Source organism: Solanum stenotomum, chromosome 1, assembly GCF_019186545.1.
Source record: "Solanum stenotomum isolate F172 chromosome 1, ASM1918654v1, whole genome shotgun sequence".
NCBI classification, from domain to species: domain Eukaryota; kingdom Viridiplantae; phylum Streptophyta; class Magnoliopsida; order Solanales; family Solanaceae; genus Solanum; species Solanum stenotomum.
Genome location: NC_064282.1, coordinates 26961939 through 26985639, shown reverse-complemented (window position 1 = coordinate 26985639; position 23701 = coordinate 26961939). Strand labels below are relative to the sequence as shown.

The window sequence follows — 23701 nt, the reverse complement described above, 5'->3', positions numbered from 1 at the left end:
GGAAATTTTGTTTTTCCCAAACTTACAGCCCAATGTTTTCTGTTTCTAAATTCCAAAATTTTCCGGTAGGATCCGCTCCCCTTTTTGGCTACATAAAATGGAACCACAATCCCCTATCCGGCAGCAGCATCAGAGAACCTACTACGGCGGCGGCACCGGCAACGTCACCGGCATCGGCGGAGGAGGAGGATCTTTACCGATGGAAACAACAAGACAACCCTCAACTCAATTGCAGTCACAACACTCCGATAACGACCGGACTAGCAATGAACTTCGAGCATTGGATTGTAACCTTACATCCCTTTGTGATCATATTCAATTGGAAGGTTTTAACAACGGCTCATTTTCCGATGTCATTGTTCAAGCCATGGGTTCTACTTATCACCTTCATCGCTTAATCCTTTCCCGTAGTTCTTATTTCAGGTTCGTTTTGGGTCTCCAATTGTACAGTTTAATTCCATTATTGGTATAATTTTACTTGCATTTGTAGCTATCAGTTAGAGAAGTTCAAAACTTTCTGTAATTTTGCTTCACTAATTTAGGCTAATTTGCAGAAGGTTTGATGTTTTTGGTGGAATTTTTTTTTTCTGATGTAATTTGGTTTGGCCCCCTTCAATAATTATTAGTTACAGAGTACAAAAGGTTCATTCTTGGTGGGGTGTGTTTTTTCTCTTGATATAATTTGGTTAGGTTGTCATTTGACCATGAGTACTACAAAATTCCTCAACCTTTACTTCATTATTTCTATTCTCTGTTTTGGGCCTCCTATTGCACCCATCAACTCCATTCATTGTGGCTCTCTTTTTGTTCTTTGATATGATTTAGTAGGCTTGCGTTGATAATTCTGTTGGAAATGTACAGAGCTTTCTGTTGTTTGCTTCATTACTGTATATTCTGCTGAAAACGTTTGATGTTTTATGGCTACTTTTGTGGTCATTTTTCCTCATTATCTATTACTCCATGCATAGCGAAGAAAAATTACACTATTTCTATAATTCTATTTGAATAATTGCAATAGATTTTATAGTTTTAAGAAGATTTTTATAGAAATTGTAATCTACAGTACATTTATTGTAGTTTCTAAATCTGTACATTTTATTTCAAGAAGATTTATAAGATTATACCTGAATCGTACTGAAATTAAATATGCTAACCCTCAACCTCCAAATACTGTCATTCTTTTTGGGAAGGAAGAAGTAATGACTTCAGAATTGTCGCTTTGCCACTGACAAAACACCCTGTCAGATACTAGCTTCATGTATCCATAACTGCTCTTGCAACCCTTGCACTTGTTCCAGTTCAATTATACTCAAAGTCCTCAGTGTATGTTTCCTGTAATCTTTTAATTAGCAAGATCCACTTGGTTAAAATTTGTAATTCAAGACTGCATGCTGTCTGGTCTCATTTATTGCATGTTTGTATCAGGCTACATGCTTTACTTTCATTATAACACTTGCCATCCTGACAAATTAGGGTCATGTAAATGAGCCTTCACCGTTGTATCCCTAATCACAGAACTCTATCAGTATTTACATGCATGTAGAAGTGCCAAGGCTATTTGTTGTATGTTCTTCTAATAAGATGCATTACAAGTGCCTAGTGGAAAGGGCCATCTACCTCCAAACAAAAGGTTGGAGGGCCAGATGCCAAGGGAGAAAGAGGTTGGAGGGCCATTCACCGAAGTTGTGTTTATTTACGTTCTCTGCCTTCATATTTAGCTGCATTTATACACAAATATTATTGATCTTTGCATACAAGCAAGTGAATCTTCTTGAACTCTAGTTTATGTACTTGTTTAATGAACAGGAATATGCTTCAGGGACCATGGAAAGAAGCCAAAGCTCCAGTTTTGACCTTGACAGTGGATGATAGCAATGTCAATGGGGAGGCTATTGATATAGCATTAGCATATCTGTATGGACACCATCCTAAGCTTAATGATAATAATGCATTTCGCGTTCTTGCTGCTGCATCCTTTCTCGATCTTCAGGTATGGAATGTGAAACATATAATGGCTTACTAATCAGTCCTGTGTTCTGATAGACGCCATTAGTTTGGTCTTGAAAAAGGGATGGAGACATGATTACTTTTGCCAAGACTTACTGTAAAAATTTCTGCATATTGTTATGGTGGCATTGCTTTTCTATACGTCAAATATCTGCACTTCCTGCATGATCATTTGCAGCAACTCTTCTAAGGGTATGTTGAAATCAAAAAAAGTGTTTTATTAAAAAAAGATATATTCTTATTCTACTATCTCTTAGATACCAGTTGCTATATTTCTTCATTATTCTGGTTAGCTTTAAGTTTTCAGTTCTTCCAGATGTTTTATTTTAAAGTTCCTCATGAGGAAAAAGGATTTGTATACTTAGCCAGTTTTCCTTCTGAAAAGGGGAGTAACTGGAGTCTGCTATCATTTTGGTGTTTAAATTGTCATTCCTTAATCACAATTGATAACAAATTTCGTAGTCATTTATTAATCCAAATCAAAATTTGACATATAGTCTTAAGAATCATAGGTTAGAGGCATGGCCCAAGTTGGTGTTTAAATTATTATTCCTTGATAACAATTGTCACGCTCCATATCAGTGTTGTCAAAGGCGCTCTTAAGCCCTAAAGCGAGGCTCAAAACATGTTGAGCACTTCGCCTCGCTTAATGTGCGCTTCAATGTCGTCATCAAGGTTTTAAGGCATACTTTCCTTGCCAATGAGCCTCTTCTAAAGAGGTGACACTATACAATCAATGTTTCACTTTATCGTATATGTTTTTCAATTTATTTGCTCATATATTTTTCATTATGCTTATAATTATAGTCTTGAACTAAACATTTATATTTGTATTTTTTTTCTCCCTTTGTGCCATTTTCATTAAAGTCCATGCTTTATTTGCGCTTAAAACCCAGTAGACCTTAAAACGTTTTAGGGCCTTTTGCTTTTGATAACACTACCCCAAATTTACGTGACCGACACCCTAACTCTACCTGACCAAAGCGTACCAACTCAAGTAATAATTCCTACTTATGCACCTAAATCATGTATGCAAAAGCTTTTAGAAATCTCAACTTTTGAAGTATTGAAAATCATGCATGAATATAACCATTAAATCAATAACGTTTTTTTCAAAAAAGTGAAATATTCATAAAAATAATAAAGTCTCATGCACACATGTCATGAATAACCACAATTACTAACTTGAAAGAACCTCTACTGTCAAGGGAACCTCTATGACAAGGATTAGGTTAGTCAACAACGACAATCCCCGATGACTCAAAAAAACATATAACAATCTGAGCTCCATGAGAAGCAAGTGGAGTCTCACCAAAAGTATCCAACAAGAAGAGGTGGAGCTGTCCTAACAACATGGCTCAGGATGGTCAACCATAATCCTGAAATCAAAAGTTGAATGGCTAAAAGGCCTGACTTCGACATGCCTAGTATTTATCATACAACCGATTCCCCAAGAAGTGAGACAAGATTTAAAGAAATCGAGTGCTATGCATAGACATTGATATAAGAACAAAGCATTTATATTAATTCTCAATTTCGATAGTAATGAGATATCAAAGTAAACACATTCCGAGTCCTCATTTTTTAGAATTAAAGCTTGATCAAAATCATGTGCGCTTTCATCATTCACTGGGAGTACTATGCCATCACCAACACAAGAGGTAGAGTCAACTAGGTTATGTACCTAGTGGCAAGGTTGGAGTGAGGGGATTATCTCTTTGTCAAACCCTAGAATTTTCAAGACTTGAGTTCTTGAGTTCTTGAGATACTCTTGTGATCGAAAATCTATAATTTTCATAATGTTGGAGAGTTAAGAAATGTATTTAATGAACCAAATCTACCAAGCAATGTATTTAATACTGACCTCAAGGCAGCATTTACCGAGTAGGAGCTCTTCCTTCTCTCTAACCCCCAAGAACTTGAACCAAACAAATAAAACATCTCACCCCTAAGGCATTTAAAAGACTTCAGCAGCTGCATTGTGGGGATAGGTGTGAGGTGTGACGCTCGATCTGTCCCAGGTTCTAAAAAAAATTGATACCTCACTTGGTGCTATTGTAAAGAGTCACTGTTCTGTTTCGTTAATTGCTGCCAACTTACGGATTTTAGATCCTTGGCATCTATCCGTTATGCACCTTTATACCATTGACCAGCTAAAATCCTTGCCTCCAATTCCTTTTACCCCCTACCACCCTTGTTCACTTGACACGTAGCATCCCTTTATTCCATTTCTTAAGTCATTTATTCAACTGCATCTGATAACTAATATTTTTTGTTCCCATAACATATCAATGGCTAATCAGTGGAAAATGATTACTCCCATAAATTATTTCTCAATCATAGGTAATTAATTATTCCTATACAATGTGATAACACTGATTCATCCAATTAATTCAATCACTTGTACCATCGAATTGTAATTTATTCCAAGCTATATCAATGTTAATTACAAGTGTTCCCGTGACTTTGCTACACTCGTAACCCCACGTGACTCAAATTTGATTAAATCACATCCTTAAGCTCGAAATTAGTCTCTATCAATTTTAGAAATCCACGGGGTTTTACAACAATTGACTGAGCAAATTCCATAGTCTTTTCTCAATCCGAATCAAAATTCGACATACAGTCTTTTAAGAATTCATAGGTTAGAGACACTCTCTCAGAATATCAAGAGCACTTGAAAATATGTGACTGAATTTCAAGGATGTAGAGAGCTCTATTTCAAGAGTCAAGAGTTCTCCTTTTTTTCCCTAGTTATATTTTGGTGCAAAGTGGAAATACCTACATCTGTTGATGGTTGAAATTTTGGACGTGTGATGTACAGTGCCATTGCACTTTTTGTAAAGCTGACATTATCTTGGTGTGTTTCCAGTTATCAATAATTACTTTGATTTCTCAACCAACAAAAATCCTCCTGAATTTGCTGATTGATGTGTCCAATCTTTTGCTTGATAACTAATTTTCCTCCCTGGCATAACAGTACAGATTTAACATTCTTCATGCAGGATTTATGTGCAATTTGCACAGACTTCATCATATCCGAATTGTGGACATCAAATTTCTTAACGTACCAGGTTCCAGATTTCTGCTCGATATTTTTTTACTTCATCATCCATTCATTCATGCATTTTGCTAACCACATTGTTTTGGAACTTAGGTGTTCGCAGAAAGCCAAGATTATGGTTTACATGGTGAGCGAGTTAGAAATGCTTGTTGGGGATACTTATGTCAAAGTGGTGCTATAGAGTTGAAAGAGGTAACTATTTGGAAACCATGCTAAAGTTTTAAGCAGTGAATATTGGAAGTTACCTCTCTACTTTCTCCTTTTATTTAAATTAACAGCTTTTTTTTTCTGGAGGCGCATGTTGCAAAGCCTAGCAGAAACTCTGTTGCACCATATTTCTATTACCTTATCAAAAGAAAAAACACTCTGCTACACCACATGTATTTGAGTATCAGTTAGTTATCTTCTAATTTTCAGGCTGCTACTTTGCCAATTTGGCGTGATACTAGGAGAAACTAATTTTCTCCAGAAAGGCACTTCTGTTCCTAATTTATTGCAACAATAAGTAAATACCTCTCTCAATGTGCATGTCAGCGCTTTCAGTTATTCCAAACTCTTTATGAAACCTCAAGTATGTCTTTAACAAACTGCACTTTCACATCAAGGTGTTAAAATGATGTTTTGCATGCAAGGGCTAAGTGGTGCAAGTTTTTCGTTGTTGAATTGCTATCATGGAAATACCTTCTTTTGAACATGTGATGCAACTGGGGATAAGAGTTTTATCTTAAGTTGTAACTCATTAGACAATGCAAAATATCTACAGCAGTTTCTTTTCGAATAATCTAAGTTGGTGCGGACTCTTCACTTTCAATGTTGCACCCGTGTCGAATTCTCCAAGAATACACTACTTTTGGTGAATCCGACATGCACCCCTTGACATTTTTTAAGAGTCCGAGCAACATAGCAAATAATTCACATACGTAGAGATTCCTGCATATCTCCTGACATGGGCTTATTTCCATTTTAGCGGCTTTGTTAAAGCAACTTACCTAGCTTCCAGTCACAAATAAGCATGTGGTGAGTGGAGACCTTGCTTTGTTCTTAAGATAGTACCTGATTCTGCAGTTCAATTTCTCGTATGCATGTTCTATACCTTTATCAAAAAAAAAATTGCATATGCATGATTCTCTTTTCTTATTTGAGTTATGATGAAATCCATGAGATGATAAATAGTTGGCTTGTCAACTGTCTTGTGACCAGGTCCTTCCAAAACTTTCTGCTCCAACACTAAATGCTCTACTGATCTCAGACGAGTTATGGGTCCCTACCGAAAAGAAACGGTGAGAACTGTGGCTGCTTTTTGTTAGGACTTGCTAAAATGATATTTGAAATTTTAGTCTAGCATGATAACTCTTTCTCTATCTTGATTTTCTGCTTGCAAATCTGAGCAGGTTTGAACTAGCTTTATGTACACTTCTTGCAAAAAATGCTCTTTGCAAGGCAGAAAATCATGAAGAAAAATGTTCTGATTCTGGAGTTGGAACAAGTACAATTTCTGATGTTTCCAGAGTAGTGCCAACAAATTTAACTGATGACAGAAGGGTGGAATCTGGACTTGGACACCTAAGCTTAAAAGATGGCATTGATGGTTGTAACAACGGTCAAAATATCTTGGTTGAGCTTGCAGATTGTAATGTTGATTCCCTCACTGAGGTGCCTAACTCTAAACAAAAGATGCAAGAATCAGCTTGTCTTCAGTCAGACTCGGAGTCAAGATACCCATGCAACAGTGGACGTCCCTCATCAAATAACTCATTCTTATATGCTGATGAAGTCAGATCTTCATGTTCTTATTTTGAAATGCCAATTAGTACTGGAGCTAGTGGATTAGGGGGCAATGGTATGGGTGTGGAAGGGCCATCTGAAGAAAATTCATGCTATCAATTGAATAACAACAGTTGGCTTTGTGGGGATCAAAGGAACTTCTCGTCAATGGACTCATCCTGTAATTTGATGATTCCGAATGAATGGGAAAGATGCAATTTCACTCCTCTATCTTGGGGTGGTAGAACTGTGGGCCGGAGAAAAGTCAAAACTTGCCTAAATGCTCATTCAGGAGTAAGTAGAGAAGATTATGATGCCTTTGCCAACATTTTTGAGGGTGGCTCACTTTTATATTGTAACATGTCATTTGATGCACTTCTTAGTGTGAGAAAGCAACTTGAAGAAATGGGGTTTCCTTGCAAAGCTGTGAATGACGGGTTGTGGTTACAGGTCTGTAACTATATTTATTCCCCATTTTGCTATTCTTTTTTTCTTTTTTTGATAGCTGACAGAATAGTCTGCCTGTCTACATTCCTAACCATAGTAGATATCTTATTTCCTAATTTTATTTTTGCTCTTAAATTGCTTGTGTTTTTTTGCAGATTCTCATAAGCCAGCGGGTGCAGGAAATTGGTGCTGACACTTGCAAAAGTTGCTGCCTTGTGAGTATGGCATGTGCTTGTCGGCAGCCATTTGGAAATTCATGCGGAGTCGCGGCTACTGGATATTACATGTCAGAGCATGATCAGAGCAATCAATCCAACAATATAGGAAATATTTATGCCACAGACTCGCCTCACAGGGAAGGAAGTGGCATGTTTAGGCCTGTTCGGGTTCATGTTAGGGGCCCCAATGATGGTCTAGCTGGTATTGGACGTGGATCTACATTTGTGTCTGCAGTTGCTTGGCCTCCAACTCGTTTTGTTTTCTCTCGTGTACCACTTGGTATGGGCAATCGGAACTGTCAGCAATCTCCTGCCAATGATGACCCAGAAAATAGAGCAGAACAGAGCGGGGATCTTGCTGGAGATGGACTAACTGCTCTGGTTGGGCTCAGCCAAGAAGGAAGCAATAGTGCTAATATTCATGTTGAACGGGTTGATAGGGGATATGAGACACAACTGCAAAGCAGACTGGAAGGACCATCAACTGTTGGCCCAAGTTCAAGCAGTATTTCCCCCCAGATGCTAGGCTCGTCTGAACATGCAATGGGAATAGAGTGGGAGAATGGAAGCACTTCTATATCATTGGATATGAAAACTCCTTTAAGTCACTTTCCTCCCTTTCGGTTTGGGTAAGTTATTCTTTCTGCTATATTTGGTTGGCTTCTACATTATGGCAATCCATTGCATGTGAAATGAGTTCCATAGATTAGGTTCTGTTTACTTCCTTTCTTGGATTAATTTTTCGAAGTATCAGTTTATGTAGCTCCTAAGCATGTAACCTGTAACCATTGAGAAGAAATTGTATTTTCACTTTACATTGAAGAGACAAATACAGCCAACATGCTTGAATGTTCTTTTGCTTACAATGAAACATGACAAGTGACCAGTTTACATTTTGTAATAAGGTGAACCTTTCCATATCATTAAGATATTGCCCATTTGATCTGTTAGCTTCAGAAACTGCAAATAAATCTGTCGCTCTGTCCATATTCTGTGTCTACTCTTTCAACTCTCAGATATCCTACGTCAATGACTTATCGGAAAAAAAATATTCTAAAACAATTTTTGTCATAAAATCAGGGACATAAAATTTCTTCTTGAAATCTTTATGAAGATTCTCATGGTTCTTCCATGTTATACTTTTTAGGATTTGAACAGAATATGTAACTTTTTTCCCTTAAGAGATGCAATCATTTGATAGAAAACATGCACCTTTTGCCCTTCAAAAGATGCAATCATTCGAATTACCTGAAAATGTTTGATTACCTTTTTGTAACCTGCAAATGAACAGTGGCGACAGGGAGATTCTTATGCGCTTCTCCATGTTTCCTTCTTTGGATAATGAAATCCATCCATAAACAATCTCTCTAATTGCAGGAGTTTCAATTTTACAGTAGCCAGACCTCTTTGTTTCGTGTAAATTTCCTTCTGTTCTGTGTTCTGAATACAGTGCCCTCTTTATGAAAATAGAATCCTTTCATTCTCTTTATGGCTAACAAAAGCGTTTACTTACACCTGACTTGCTTCAGGGTTGAGTTTCACGATGTTCTCAGGCTTAATGATGGCCAAGTCAAACACTCTCCAGATTTTTTTTATGCTGGTTCCTTATGGAAGGTTTGTGAATCTAACTCTTTATTGCATTTCATTTACTCACGCATTTCTTTGGGAGGAAATGCAAATGATTGAGTTTGCTCTTCAGAAGATTTTTGCTATTGCAACCAATAAGGAGTTGATCAATCTAGTATTTTGCATTCTCTAGGTTAGTGTTCAGGCTTTCAGTGATGAAGACCCTCAGGGACGCCGAACACTTGGTAATATTGTATTCCTCTAAAATTGTCTGCATGATGAAAATAGACTTATTACCTCTTTTGTAACTTTGTTGATATGTTGTTATATCAGGGCTATTTCTTCATCGTAGGAAGGCAGAAATAGCTGATCCAGTTAGAAAGGTGAACTATTCCTTTTTAATTTTGTGAATAAATAGAAGTTTTTTTAAGTGGGGATCAGCATTTAATTTTCTTACACTTAATCCTTACTAAAACCGTTCATGAACATATATGTATATCTGAGTTCTGAAGCTTCTAATTAATTAGATCGATTAATACAAGTAAAATATGATAGGTCGTCCTCCTTTCCCTTCTCTCTTGTTTATGTAAAATTATAAGTGAACATTGATTTTCTCTTCTCTTGTCCTTGATGATCTTTTTTGTATTGTGTATTCAGGTGCATATGTATGTCGATTCCCGTGAAAAGGTTACTGCTAGATATCAGGTGAACTTACAATGGCTAAGTTTCAATGCCCTTGTTTTGTTATCTTCAGCAAATGTCATGCTAAAATTGCTTCTTTTTTTCCTGTCAATAATTTGGTAAACCAGTTGATTTTTCCTTCAAAGAGAGAAGTGATGGTGTTTGGCAGCTTCAAACAAACTGGAACTCTTCTACCAAAAGCTCCCAAAGGATGGGGCTGGCGCTCGGCCCTGTTGTTTGATGAAGTATCTGACCTTCTCCAAAATGGAGCACTCCGCGTAGCAGCTGTTGTACAACTCATTTGATGGTTCTAAGAAGTAAATGAAATATTCCCTGCTACCTTTTCAAGAAATTTTAATCCTTTTTTTTTTTTGCAACTAAATTAATATGTCAAAGTGATGCCAGACATTATTCTGAAACTGAAATCTTAGGGGTTCATATTTTTGTTCCAACGTGGTTTCTTTGAATGCCAATCTTTCTAACATCTTGATTTGGGAGAGTGGAAAGGGTAGTGCTGGCAACTGCATTTGGCTAATGAATGTACATATTGATTATATTGCAGACTATTATCATTAGGCAATTTATACATGTAAGTTTTGCCTTACCCTGGTCTTTATATTTTTCTTTATAAATGGTGTTGTTGGAACCCAAATGTGTTATGCAAGTGACTTACCAACAACACCCTCCCTGTCATAAAAATACTGTATTTCCTCCAATCCGCGGTCTGATGTATTAAAGCTTTCATTATGTGCAGAGTTTGGAGAAGGGTTGGTATTTATATTTTATTTGGCACAACACAATCATCAAGGTCACAGTCAAAATAGTAGTCAATCAAATTGTAAAAAATTTGATTTATGATTGAGATCCGATATCAGAAGATTCAACCTATTGCTTTTCTAGGAGTATTTCGACTTTATAATAGATTTATGTTGCATTGGGAAAAAAAAATTATTTTCATTTGGTATGATAGTGATTGATTCATATTAGTACTATATTTCAATTTGTTTGTGATTGAGATATAGTTGTAAAAATATACTTTTAAGGAAAATAAAATATTGGACTTTTTAAAGTCAATAAACAAATAAAAAATAAAGTGGCATGCTAGATAGCAAAAGAGAAGTAGCTGGTAGGCTGGGGTGTGCAAATTTCAGTTTATTCAATAAATTGAACTGAAAAAAAAAATGTTATTGATTTATTGATATCATTTTAACAATTTGTAATCGGCTTTTTATTTATGTTATTGGCCAATCGGTTCGATTTGGTTAACGTTACTTCAAGATTCTTTAATGGTTTTATCGATAACTCAAAAGAGTCCGTTAAATTTCATTAATAATACAAAAATATTTGTGATTCTTTTTGTGAAGACTTTCTTTTTTTCATTTGGCACAACACAATCATCAAGGTCACAGTCAAAATAGCAGTCAATCGAATTGTAAAAAATTGATTTATGATTGAGATCCGATATCAGAATATTCATCCTATTCTTTTTCTAGGAGTATTTTGACTTTATAATAGATTTATGTTGCATTGGGGGAAAAAATGAGATTATTTTCATTTGATATGATAGTGATCGATTCATATTACTATATTTCAATTTGTTTGTGATTGAGATATAATTGTAAAAATATACTTTTAAGGAAAATAAAATATTGGACTTTTTGTCAATAAACAAATAAAAAATAAAGCGGCGTGCTAGATAGCAAAAGAGCAAGTAGCTGGTAGGCTGGGCAGCTGGGGTGTGCAAATTTCAGGTTATTCAATAAATTGAACTGAAAAAAAAAATGTTATTGATTTATTGATATCATTTTAACAATTTGTAATCGGCTTTGTATTTATGTTATTGGCCAATCGGTTCGATTTGGTTAACGTTACTTCAAGAATTTTTAATGGTTTTATCGATAACTCAAAAGAGTCCTTTAAATTTCATTAATAATACAAAAATATTTGTGATTCTTTTTGTGAAGATTTTCATTTTTTTCATTCATCAACACCACCTTTTTTTCGGTTGATAAATGAGTTTAGTAGACAATTTCAAGTAAAAGTATCGTAAAAAGTCTTAAAAGAAAACTATTATATATATCGAATGGTTGTTGTTGCTAAAGGTCCAGTTTCTTGTATTGTACTTAAGATAATGGCGGAGTTGTTAACTTTTGAGGGTATTTGTGGTCTCTTGAGATAATGGTGGAGGCTTTTTTTTATCTCAAAATGTAATATAATTTATTAGTAGTCTATTTTGCATAGTTTTAAAACAATTTTGACCTTTTTTATTTAATTAATTAAAATAAAATAAACCTAGTAATTAAAAATTTATTTAATACTTTCTCAAATAGAATGTAACATAGGAAAAATTACAAAGTATAAGCTTCTTAGCAAAGAAATTCATGAATTAATATGGTGGATGAAGAATGGTATTAATTACAATGGTACAAACAAATTACACGTTTATAATGTTTAGTACATATAGCACTCCAAAATGAGTGATGAAATATGAGAATGGATGTCCAAAGAATTAGGTCAATTGGAGAGTACCAACCACCAAGTCACTATTGACAAGTACCTTTATGTTGTTTTTTTCCCAAAAAGAATGCTACCAATGGGGTCACAATCGCAATAAGATTGCGACAAGGGTGGGACACGGTAATATTTAAATACGCGTCAAAAGATAATAGATTTAAAACTTTAATACGGTGGATCAAAGGTGGATTGTGTTGAACTTTTTGCCCATTATTTCAACTGAATATCAGTTCGTACAATCCAAATAAAATTCATGCTTTGATCAACATCATCTTGTTGTGATCGAATACAAACACAATACTACTTTAATTAATGGTATTTATTTTCCATTTTCCTCTTTCATATATATGGTAGTATAATTAAAAGGCATTTATATACCTGACAATTATTTTTGTTAAGTCTCCATGACACTGATATTTATGTTTTTAAAAATTAAATAGAACATTAAAAAGTGGAAAAAAAACAAATTGACACTTAAATGGGGCAATGTGGGGCGGAACATGGTAGGGACATGACTTAACGGGATATAATATTCATTTTATTAAAATAAAACAGAATAAAGTAGATTAAAATCTTAGCGGATCAAGATTTGCCCCGTCCTATTGACATACCTACCTCAATCCATAGTATTCCCAGAACAAAATCTTCAATAAGATCTTAAGTACTCAGTGACTATAGTTGGGCCAATGTTTCAACGATATATATATAAAAAAATAAAATTAAATATTATTTTTGTCATCTCAAAATCGTAGTGTCTAAATCAACTTACATATATTGCGATATTTCATGATGTTATGTTATCTTTCATTGATACAACTATACAAGTATAATGACATCCACCAAGACTTTTAAGGCAAATAGTCCCTACCAGTACATATAAAAAGTAATTTCAGAAATAACAGCAAATAGTTGCTTTAGAATCTATATCAAGACTTTAACCAACTATTTAAAGTTTAGCCAAATTTAACAAATTACAAATCGCTAAATCTTGAGCTAAATATCTTTTGATTTAACGATGGCAGATGATTATTCAAGGTTGAGTGAATTGTTTGTTTCGATTAATTACTAAACAAGTGACCCTTTTTTCTATTTTAATTAAAAAAGTGATCATTTTAGCTCCGAACTCTTGAATTGACTATGCTAAATGGATGTATAAATTCAATTAGATTTCTCTAGATTTGAACTTATAAAACATTTCATAATCGATGTCTTTATTATTATTATTTTACATATTAAGGCAATTTATTAGAAAAAGATTCCAACGTATTTACACTATATATATTATATATTGATGTGGCCATGTGGGGTAAGATTCTTTGTCGTCTAATTAAGCAAACAACACTACCTTGTCAATCGACATAAAATCCGAACTAAATTAAAGTGCACATCAACATTGATAATCTCCAAAGATTAATTAATACCCTCTTTATCAGTATCATAACCTCTCGATGGAAAATGAAACGTAGATCACGATGTGAATCTACTTATATTTATAATAGAGTGTTTATTCTTGACTTAATACAGAGATTGAGAAATGCTAATAAAATATTTCCTCTGTCCTTAATTACTTGTCCACTTTTGAATTGATACCTCTGTTAAGAAAACAATTATTGATATACTGAGTTTACTATTTTACTCTTATTAATTATGAAGTGGATGAATTAAAAACTTAGGATTTTCAAAAAAATTTACCTTTTTCAAAGTAATTAATTGAGGGTATAAATAATATGATAAAAAAATTATATTTTCTTGATTTGTCAAAAAGAATAATTAATTAAGGACAATTAAAAAAAATGGATCAATAATTAGGACAGAGAGAATAAGTAATGAGTGTGCGCTGAGGGGCGTCTTTGACGCACGTGCCAAATATTGTTCGCCAGCCATTGTTTTTCTTGGAAACATAAAATCAACCAAGAATTAAAATAACTTTTAGGATAATTATTTGATGGTTAGTCCCCATGGTGGTGCCAAAATAGCCTAAAATTGGGTTACTAGAAAAATCAGTCAAATTTATTTGAAATAGGGTGTATAACAATGTAATTAATCCAAATTATTTTTTAAGTTTGAAACAATTGTAGGCGTTTGAACATGTGATTTTATATCGTGATATAAAATTATGAGGTGAAATCAGCGTTTTGATATGCGATTTCATATCACGATATAAAATTATGAGATGAAATCAGCTTTTGGACATACGGTTTCACGTTGATTTCATCTCATGATTTCATATCATAAGATGAAATTTCAAATTCTCCAAAAATCATGATTTGAAAATTTTCAAATACAAATATTGACCCATAAATTTATATTTTGTAAAAACAACCTCATATTTATATCTACTAATCATTTATTTCATGTATAAATAAATTTTAGGGATAAGGGTCTGAAATATACCACAACTTTGGTCGAATTTGTTGTTGCGATACTAAACTTTCATGAGGACCTATTACCCCCCTAGACTATTTAATACCGTATTTTTTACCCCCTGAATTATTTAATAATGTATTTTAAAGGTATATATGTGCATACGTGGACACATTAGTATTTATAATTTTGCATTATTTTCTATGTCCACGTGGACAAATATATATGTTTAAAATACGGTATTAAATAGTCTAGGAAGACAATAGGTCCTCATGAAAGTTTAGTATCGCAACAGCAAATTCGACCAAAGTTGGGGTATTTTTCGGACCCTTATCCCTAAATTTTATAATTCATATCATTATTTTTCAAAACATTTATATCTCATATAATGATTATTCTCACTAACGTAGAATTTGTTATTACTCAAATCAATTTCTACTTTACCGTTTATATTTACCAAATTCATTATTTTTTATCAAATTTATTTATCAACAAATGATTCAACGTAACAATGTTGGTTCGGCTTCTTAGTCATATGAATGAGAAATGCAAGTTCAAATTGAGAAGATTGACAGTACTATGTGGGGGATTATACGAAAGACTAGTAGACCACAACTTATGTTTAATTTTAATTTTTATTAAATTAAAGCTTGGTCAATAAATATTATATTTTTTAAAGAATATCTTTATGATAGTGTATTATTCGATTTTATTAACTTTTGCTTATTTGGTAAGATTGTAAGAATTGGACAATTTTAATAGTTTTACAACTTATTGAGTTATTATGTTTATGAGAAAACTTACAACATAAAAAGTCCAAATCGCATGTCCAAACAAAACTTCAACTTCATCTCATTATTTCATATCATGATTTCAAATCGTATGACCAAACAGGCTCTATGTATCAATTCGAGCTAGTAAAATGACAATAAATAATCAAGGTAATCGAATGTAAAGATAGAAGAGATCTTATTTAATTTGCAGAATTTTTTCGATGCCCTTACTTAAGGATACTGAGTTACCTATAGAGCTTTAGTCACTCAAGTAGCTTATTGAAATGTTGTGAACTTATTCTGTCTTTGCAATATCAACGCATCATGCGCCACAAAATACGATTGTTTCTGCCTCTTCTTGTCTATCAAAAAATAAAATGAACATGTTTTGTTAAAAATAATTTTATAACATAATCGATGATAATTAATAACAACAATAATATGAACATGCAAAAGCAATACATTAATAGCAAACAAGCTAAGCAATACAACTCAAATATTTTTTAGAATACCTATTGTGTAACGGTTCTTATTTTAAGCTTTAAGTAAAAAGACAATGAACTAGATTTTATATTTTATTTCCAATATGCATAAAAAAAGGTAATGATTACACTCTTTTATTTTTATAATTATAATAATGGAAGGTAGAAAAGAGACGAGTGATAGAAATGGTATCATAGATAAATTAATCATTTTCAGTGCTTCATGATTAATATGCATTATTGTACATTCATGTAGGCCTCTAATTATTGCAGGGGATGCATGATTGCAGGTTGGTAGAATAAGAGGGTGTTTAGATTGGCTTAAAAGTTCGTTAAATTTATTTTTAAGTCAGTTTTTTACTTTTGAAAGTGTTTGACAAATATAAAAAATAATTTAAAATAAGTTAAAAATGACTTAAAATAAATCAAAAACCAAAAGTAGGTCTCCTCCTACTTTTATTTTTTTTTACTTAAAAGTCATTTCAGTTTGACTATTTATTTTTGACTTAAAAACTATTTTTTAAAGTCAATCCAACGGACTCTAAGTTTTTTTTTTTAGCAACTTTTAATTTTTAATTTTTTTATATTAATATGTTTAAGGTTAATTAAAAAATATTTTAGTATATTTGACATAATTTTTAATTGACTATCATAAGATTAAAAAATATATATTATTTTTTGACTCTGTACTAAATTAAAATAGGACTAACAATCTGAAATGGAAAAAATAAATTTTAGTTCTTACTCATATCATATCATACTAAGTAGGTGTTTGGCCATGCGATACCATGTCATGATATGGTATCGGGATATGAAAGTGTTTTGGACATGCGATTTTACGTTGATTCCATCTCATGATTCCATATTATGAGATGTGATTTCATATTCTCCAAAAACCATGATATGGAAATATCATATCATGATTTGAGATATTTTTAATACAAAAATTGATCCAAAGTTTATATTTTGTTAAAACAATCCCATATTTATATCTACTAACCATTTATTTCATATGTAAATAAGATTTATAATAACATCATTACTTTTTAAAAATTAATTATTCTCACCGACATAAAATTTATTATTATATTCTCACCAACATATAGTCACTTTAACTCACATCAACCGATTGTTGAGTAATATTAAAGACTAGTACACTAAAATTTATTTTCAATTTTTTTATTGAATTAAAGTTTGATGGATTAAAGTAAGATAAAACAGTTACTTAAGTGGAGAACAAATAGCAATGTAATACTATATTATGCGATTTTATAATTTTTTGTTTATTTGGTAAGATTGGATAAACAATTGAGGATATTTTAATAGTTTTACAACTTAAAAGATTCTTATGTTTATGAGAAAATATACAACATCAAAATTTTATATCGCATGTCCAAACAAAACTTCAATTTCATCTCATAATTCAATATTATGATATCATATCATGATTCCATATCGCATGGCCAAACGGGCCCTCAAGTAGGCGTTTGGCCATGCGATACCATATCACGATATGGTATCGTGAGATGGAATCAGCGTTTGGACATGCGATTTTACGCTGATTCCATCTCATGATTTCATATCATGAGATGTGATTCCATATTCTCCAAAAACCATGATATGGGAATTTCATATCATGATTTGAGATATTTTTAATACAAAAATTGATCTACAAGTTTATATTTTGTTAAAACAACCCCACATTTATATCTACTAACCATTTATTTCTTATGTAAATAAAATTTATAATCACATCATTACTTTTTAAAATTTATTATTCTCACCGACATAAATTTTATTATTCTCACCAACATAAATTTTATTATTCTCACCAACATATAGTCACTTTAACTCACACCAACCTATTGTTGAGTAATAAATTTGTTCTTTTCATTTACTCCAACACCTAATTTATTACTTCTACTGTTTTGTATTTATTACAACTTATAGTTATATCTATTTGAACAACATAGCAGATCAAATTGATGCTGTGAAAATTATCATAACTTGTGCAATGTTACATAATTATTTGCGAGAATATCGAAGGACTACTGAAATATTTATGGTCTATGAGCATGAAAATATAGATGCAGATGATATTGACCAACAAATGGCTCAAAGTAACATTGTCGGTTCGTCTTCTCGGTCACATGATCGAGAAATGCAAGTTCAACGTGAGGAAATTGTCCGTACTATGTGGGAAGATTATATTAAAAACTAGTACACTACAATTTATGTTCAGTTTTTGTATTGAATTAAAATTAGATGAAACAGCTACTTAAGTGGAGAATAAATAGCTTTATAATAATTTATTATGCAATTTTATAATTTTTTGTTTATTTGGTAAGATTGAATAAACAATTGGGACTATTTTAATAGTTTTACAACTTATGATATTCTTATGTTTATGAGAAAACATACAACACAAAAATTTCATATTGCATGTCCAAACAAAACTTCAATTTCATTTCATAATTTCATATTATGATATCATATCATGATTTCATATCATGATACCATATCATGAATATCGCATTCAATAAAGTGAAAAAAAAATCAAAAACCAAAAAGTTCTTGTAAAATTGATTGACACTATTACCTTTCCTTTTCTATTAAAATAAGTAAGAATAAAAGAACTTTTTCCACTAATTATTTCCATTTGAATTATATTAAAAGTGCAAGAAAAGTTATGCCCCAAAAGGGGGGACATCCAATAAAGTGAAGTCAAAAGATGGTGAATGTATTTTTTATTTGTCAATATTATTTCCTATTCCAGATGAATAATTCAATGATAAAATTTGCAGATTTAGAAGAGCTACTAATATTTTAGAATATACAACATGTTAATTACATTTTATTTAGAGCTAATGTATTACATATAAAATAGCGGTAGCAGAGCCATCAATTTCGTTAAGAGTATTCAAACTTTAAAGGAATGAATAAAGAATTGGATGCACAAATCATTTATTTATTTATTTTTAGAAATAATAAAATAGACCAAGGCATAGTCTGTACCCAACAACATGAAAATAATAATATATTCCCATCTCGTAAAAGAAAATCCAAAATATGTTTAGTTATATTTTAATTTAACCTTTACGAACCACAGGCCTTTAAAATGTGTGGATCTACATTACGGAATTCTGGGAACCTTGTAATCTTTTTCGAAATTCTATAATTATATTAAAATATATTTTACTATTTTTTATTTTTTGTTTTTCACAAATTGTTTGGTGTCTTTATTAGAGTTTCAATTAAATTTGAATCGTGTACTACAAGACCATTTGAGGGTGGCGCTTGGAGCGTGATTCTCTTCATATTCATGACTCAGACTAGAGACCTTTGATTAAGGGACTTAAATATGTGATGTGAAAATTAGAATCAATTAATAGTTATTAAAAAGGGGAATAAACAAATTGAAACAAAAAAATATATGTACAAAGTTGTTTTTTTATTTATCGTTTAAATTTTTTTAAATATATGATCAATAGGGGATCAATTCATATTCAAATTACTTATATGCTTCAAAGCAAGTAGAATTTTATGTGTGCACTTATAGTAATAATTTTCAATTTTAAGTTGCTCCAATTTGAATTTATTAGATGGCATTTTCTCTATGTACACAAGTAAAAATGAATTGGACGTACTATTAGGGGTCGGTTGGTAAAAGAGTAAGATAAATAAAATTGTTTTGTAAATTGAGATATCTCATGAAATTAATTATTTCATTAACATATAAATAAGATTATTAATTTTGGAATCAACTAATATAACTAATCAAACTCAGGATAAAATAATCTTATACATTCTCATACTAAATAATCCATTAATACACCCAATCTTAATTTATTGTGTTCATTCTTACACAGGCGTATAACATCTAATGTTAAAGATATAAGTTGGCGATTGGTTATATGGAAGAAGGGACCTTGCCAAATCTAAAATAATTTTTAGATATAAGTCTGCCTCCGAAAAAATGTTACCCTTATTATAATTAGAACAAAATTAACTTTAATTTTTTTCTTTTTACACTTAATGAAACTATTTACCACCATTGTTTAGGACACGAAATTTTTTAATTTTTTTTTAAATATCGTATTAAATTAAGTAGTGACACATCAAATGAGATCGAGGGAGTACTACTATTGTTGGAACAAAATATCACACAATTATACGAATTTTCTGTTAGAAAAAAAAAAAGGTAGAGATGAGAATGAAGGGTATTAAGGATATTTAAAGATTTTGTTATTTGTAAAGTTGTCAGAAACATAAAGAGAGTTGAGTTCTCTGTTCATTGTTCTTTGTTCAGCTTAAAAGTACCAAACTTTTGAAGGAATTAGAAGTACCTTATTTTTTTGCACAAACTAAGAGAGTAACTGATATTGAATTTGATGTGAATTATTAATTTCATTTATGAATTATTGGTAGTTTTAAAAACATTTTTTTCTTGATTAACTATACTTAAATACACCTTCAATTTGTCACATGGCATAATAAGTGATCTCAAACTCTTGTAGAAACGTATAGGGCTAACTCTTAATAAAAAGTCAAGAGAAATATAGAAAACACTCTTAATTTTAACGGGAATTTAGAGGTATATTTTATTTATGTTACAAGATTAGGAGTTTATTCAAGTTTAGTTAATCAAGTAGAGATCTGTTTTAAGCCTGCTAATAATTTAAAAACGAAACTAATAATTTACGTCAAAATTAAAAATATTTTTTAATCCTTTACTCTATAGATAGATTAAAAGCAAAAACACAACAGGTTGAAGAAGCAGTGTTTTATTTGTTTGGCAGACAGACGTTACGTAACAAACAAAAAAAGATGGACTCATTTTATGTCTCTTAGTGAAAATGCATGTGCCTATCAACCTCTCAATTCTTATATTGGAGAAAAAAAATATTATAAAAGAAGTCTATATCGACATTGCTCGTAAGACTTTGATACGGGATAATAGATAATTTTGAACACATGAGACGTTACAATTATGTTTTCCATTACTTGATTGATTGAAATATAAGAAGTTGATCTCGATCTTGCTTGGTGGTATCTCTTTCGATGATTATTGACTTAACATTAATTTCACTAAATACTACTATCAATTGTCTTAATAAGCTAGTTCAATATCCACAAAGAATTTCTTGCGAAATAATTTATATTCTATTTATGTTATACATGATGATTTTTTCAAATAAAAGTTTTTTAAATACTTTTTAAAAATGATTCTCTTAGTTTCCAAAAAAAAAATGCCAAAGCTATGGAAATATTTTTGGTACTTAAATTTCAAAATTAATCATAACAATCATTTCAGAAGTAAATTTTAATTTTACTTCCCTAGGAATTACGCAAAGCATATATATAATATAGACATTTTAGAAAACGGACCGACTTTTTTGTCAAATAGTGAAAATGCATGTGGCTATCAACTTCTCAATTCTTATATTGGAGAAAAAAATATAAATGAAGTCAATATCGATTCATTATTCGTAAGACTTCGACGCGAAGAAAATAAATGATCTTGAACACATGAGACGTTATAATTATATTTCCTATTATTTGATTTATTGAATACTACTAACAATTGTCTTAATTAAGGTAGTGGAATTTCGAAATATGAGACGTTACAATTATGTTTTCCATTATTTGATTGATTGAATACTACTAATAATTGTCTTAATACAATACAATGCGTTTTATAGTGTTTGTATAAAACAGGTTACTGTAGCGTTGTTTTTCTTCTAAAGTTGTTAATTGTTTTGAATTTATCCTCTTTGGGGTCCCAATATTGATAAGGACATTTATAGCCTCCCACTGCATTTGTTACTTTGTGTTTATTTGTAGCACGTTTAGGTAAAATGTTGTTTCAATCTTAATTGATTGGAGCAACAAATATGTAATCTTATTGATCAAATATGTGTCTACAAATTTAATTAATCTTATTCACCTAGTGTGTTATATACAAATTTAATTAATCTTATTCTAAAATATCTATGAATTATTTTAGATCACAAGTTCAAAAAATCTTCCTTTTTTCAAAATATCGTGTCAAGTTAAATGGTGCCACAGAAAATAAAACGGAGGGAGTACTATTTTTGAAAGCAATAAGTACATTTTTTTTGTTGTTGTAAATTTAGTGTCAGGTCATGTACTCTCAAATTTATTTTATTATTTACTTACTAGTCTACTCTATTTATTCGTGGTACTAAAAAATGAATGTAAATAGCCATAATAGTTTTGCTTATGATGGGATAAGTTATGTTGGGATAAGTTANTGTACTCTCAAATTTATTTTATTATTTACTTACTAGTCTACTCTATTTATTCGTGGTACTAAAAAATGAATGTAAATGGCCATAATAGTTTTGCCCAAATAATGACCATACATAAAAAAGAAAATGTCCATATTATCCTTAGATGTAATTTTGCATTTGTTTACCTAACACTTGCTGCTCCAAACAGAACAGTCTTTTTCCTCTTTTACACACTCTTTGAATTGCTAAACAAAGAAAGATGAAAAGCCTCTTTATATATTCCCTTTTTTTGTGTGTATTATATACAATTGATTTTATTTTTATTTTTTAAAAATATACAATTAATTATTAAAAACAAATAATTTTTAGTTAATTAAAACAAAAAGTTATACAGTTTTGTTAAAAAAATTGTAATTTTATTTTTGCATTTTAATATATTTTAATTAAAAGGTACAATACAAATTATTCTCAACCGTCTCAATTAATTCCCCCCTACACAGTAAATATGGATTCCAAAGTATACAATTTAATTTTTCTTCAGATATAATCAAGTGAATAAAATTATGCTTGTTTCTTTAATCATTAGAAAATCGTTCATACAAAGTGTGTTTTCTTCAAAAAATAAATAAATACATAATGATTTCGCTGAAGTTAAATTTAAATAAACAAATAATATATATATAAATTAGTGCAATGTCATCATATTTTTATATTCCTCTTCAATAAAACACAAAATAAAGAATATTTTTCATATTCCAAAATTTTGGTATCAACCCTTATTATATTAAGCAAAAGTTTCTTTATAGTTTTTCTGGAGTCATTGTCTAGGTCCATCTTTTCATTATATTATTTTTGACAAACTTTCAAAATTGGAAAGTTGTATCCGAAATGATTACTCTCTGTCCAAAGTTACGTGTTATCCTTTTTTTCCTAATAAAAATACTTTTTATTCGAGAATTATCTCATAATATTATCTTCATTTTATTTTTATTGAATTTCATTTATATTTTATGAAAAAAGTTAACTAAAAGGAGTATCAAATAAATTTAATAAATAAAAGAAAATCACTTTTTATTTCTTATTATGTAATCAATTAAACAATATCACATCAATTAAATTAAAACGGACGAAAAGAATGTTAACGGCCCGTTCGACGTCGCCGTGTCACGTGACACACCTTAGATATAGGTAAATCCGCCTCTGACATGCGATATGGATGTGTTGTATATTTTTTTATAAACATAAGAATATCTCATAAGTTGTAAAACTATTAAAATAATCCCAATTATTTATTCAATCTTACCAAATAAACAAAAATTTATAAAATCACATAATAAATTATTACAAAGTCATTGTGGTCACTGGTCAGTCGGTTCACTCAATATAGATGAAAATTAATTTTTTTATTAGACATTAAAGTAATACTAATAAATTTGGTTGATAAATAAATTTGATAAAAAATAATGAATTTGATGAATATAAATGATAAAGTAGGAATTGATTTAAAGTAATAATAAATTTTATGTGGGTGAGAATAATAAATTTTAAAAAGTAATGATATGATAAT

General features: G+C 31.1%; 2 protein-coding genes across 2 annotated transcripts in view; one reads left to right on the top strand and one right to left on the bottom strand.

Moving 5' to 3' along the window:
* The window catches only part of LOC125858923 (uncharacterized protein At4g15545), a 954564-nt gene that overhangs the window by 654237 nt on the left and 276626 nt on the right, over positions 1 to 23701 (bottom strand). The window lies entirely within an intron of this gene.
* LOC125858827 (uncharacterized) lies at positions 50 to 10199 on the top strand. The gene is made up of 12 exons (XM_049538621.1): positions 50 to 423; positions 1807 to 1990; positions 5013 to 5081; positions 5165 to 5263; positions 6272 to 6351; positions 6463 to 7285; positions 7438 to 8129; positions 9030 to 9114; positions 9260 to 9311; positions 9400 to 9449; positions 9724 to 9771; positions 9876 to 10199. The coding sequence occupies exons 1-12, from the start codon at positions 98 to 100 to the stop codon at positions 10050 to 10052; spliced, it is 2685 nt and encodes an 894-aa protein (XP_049394578.1). The 5' UTR covers positions 50 to 97; the 3' UTR covers positions 10053 to 10199.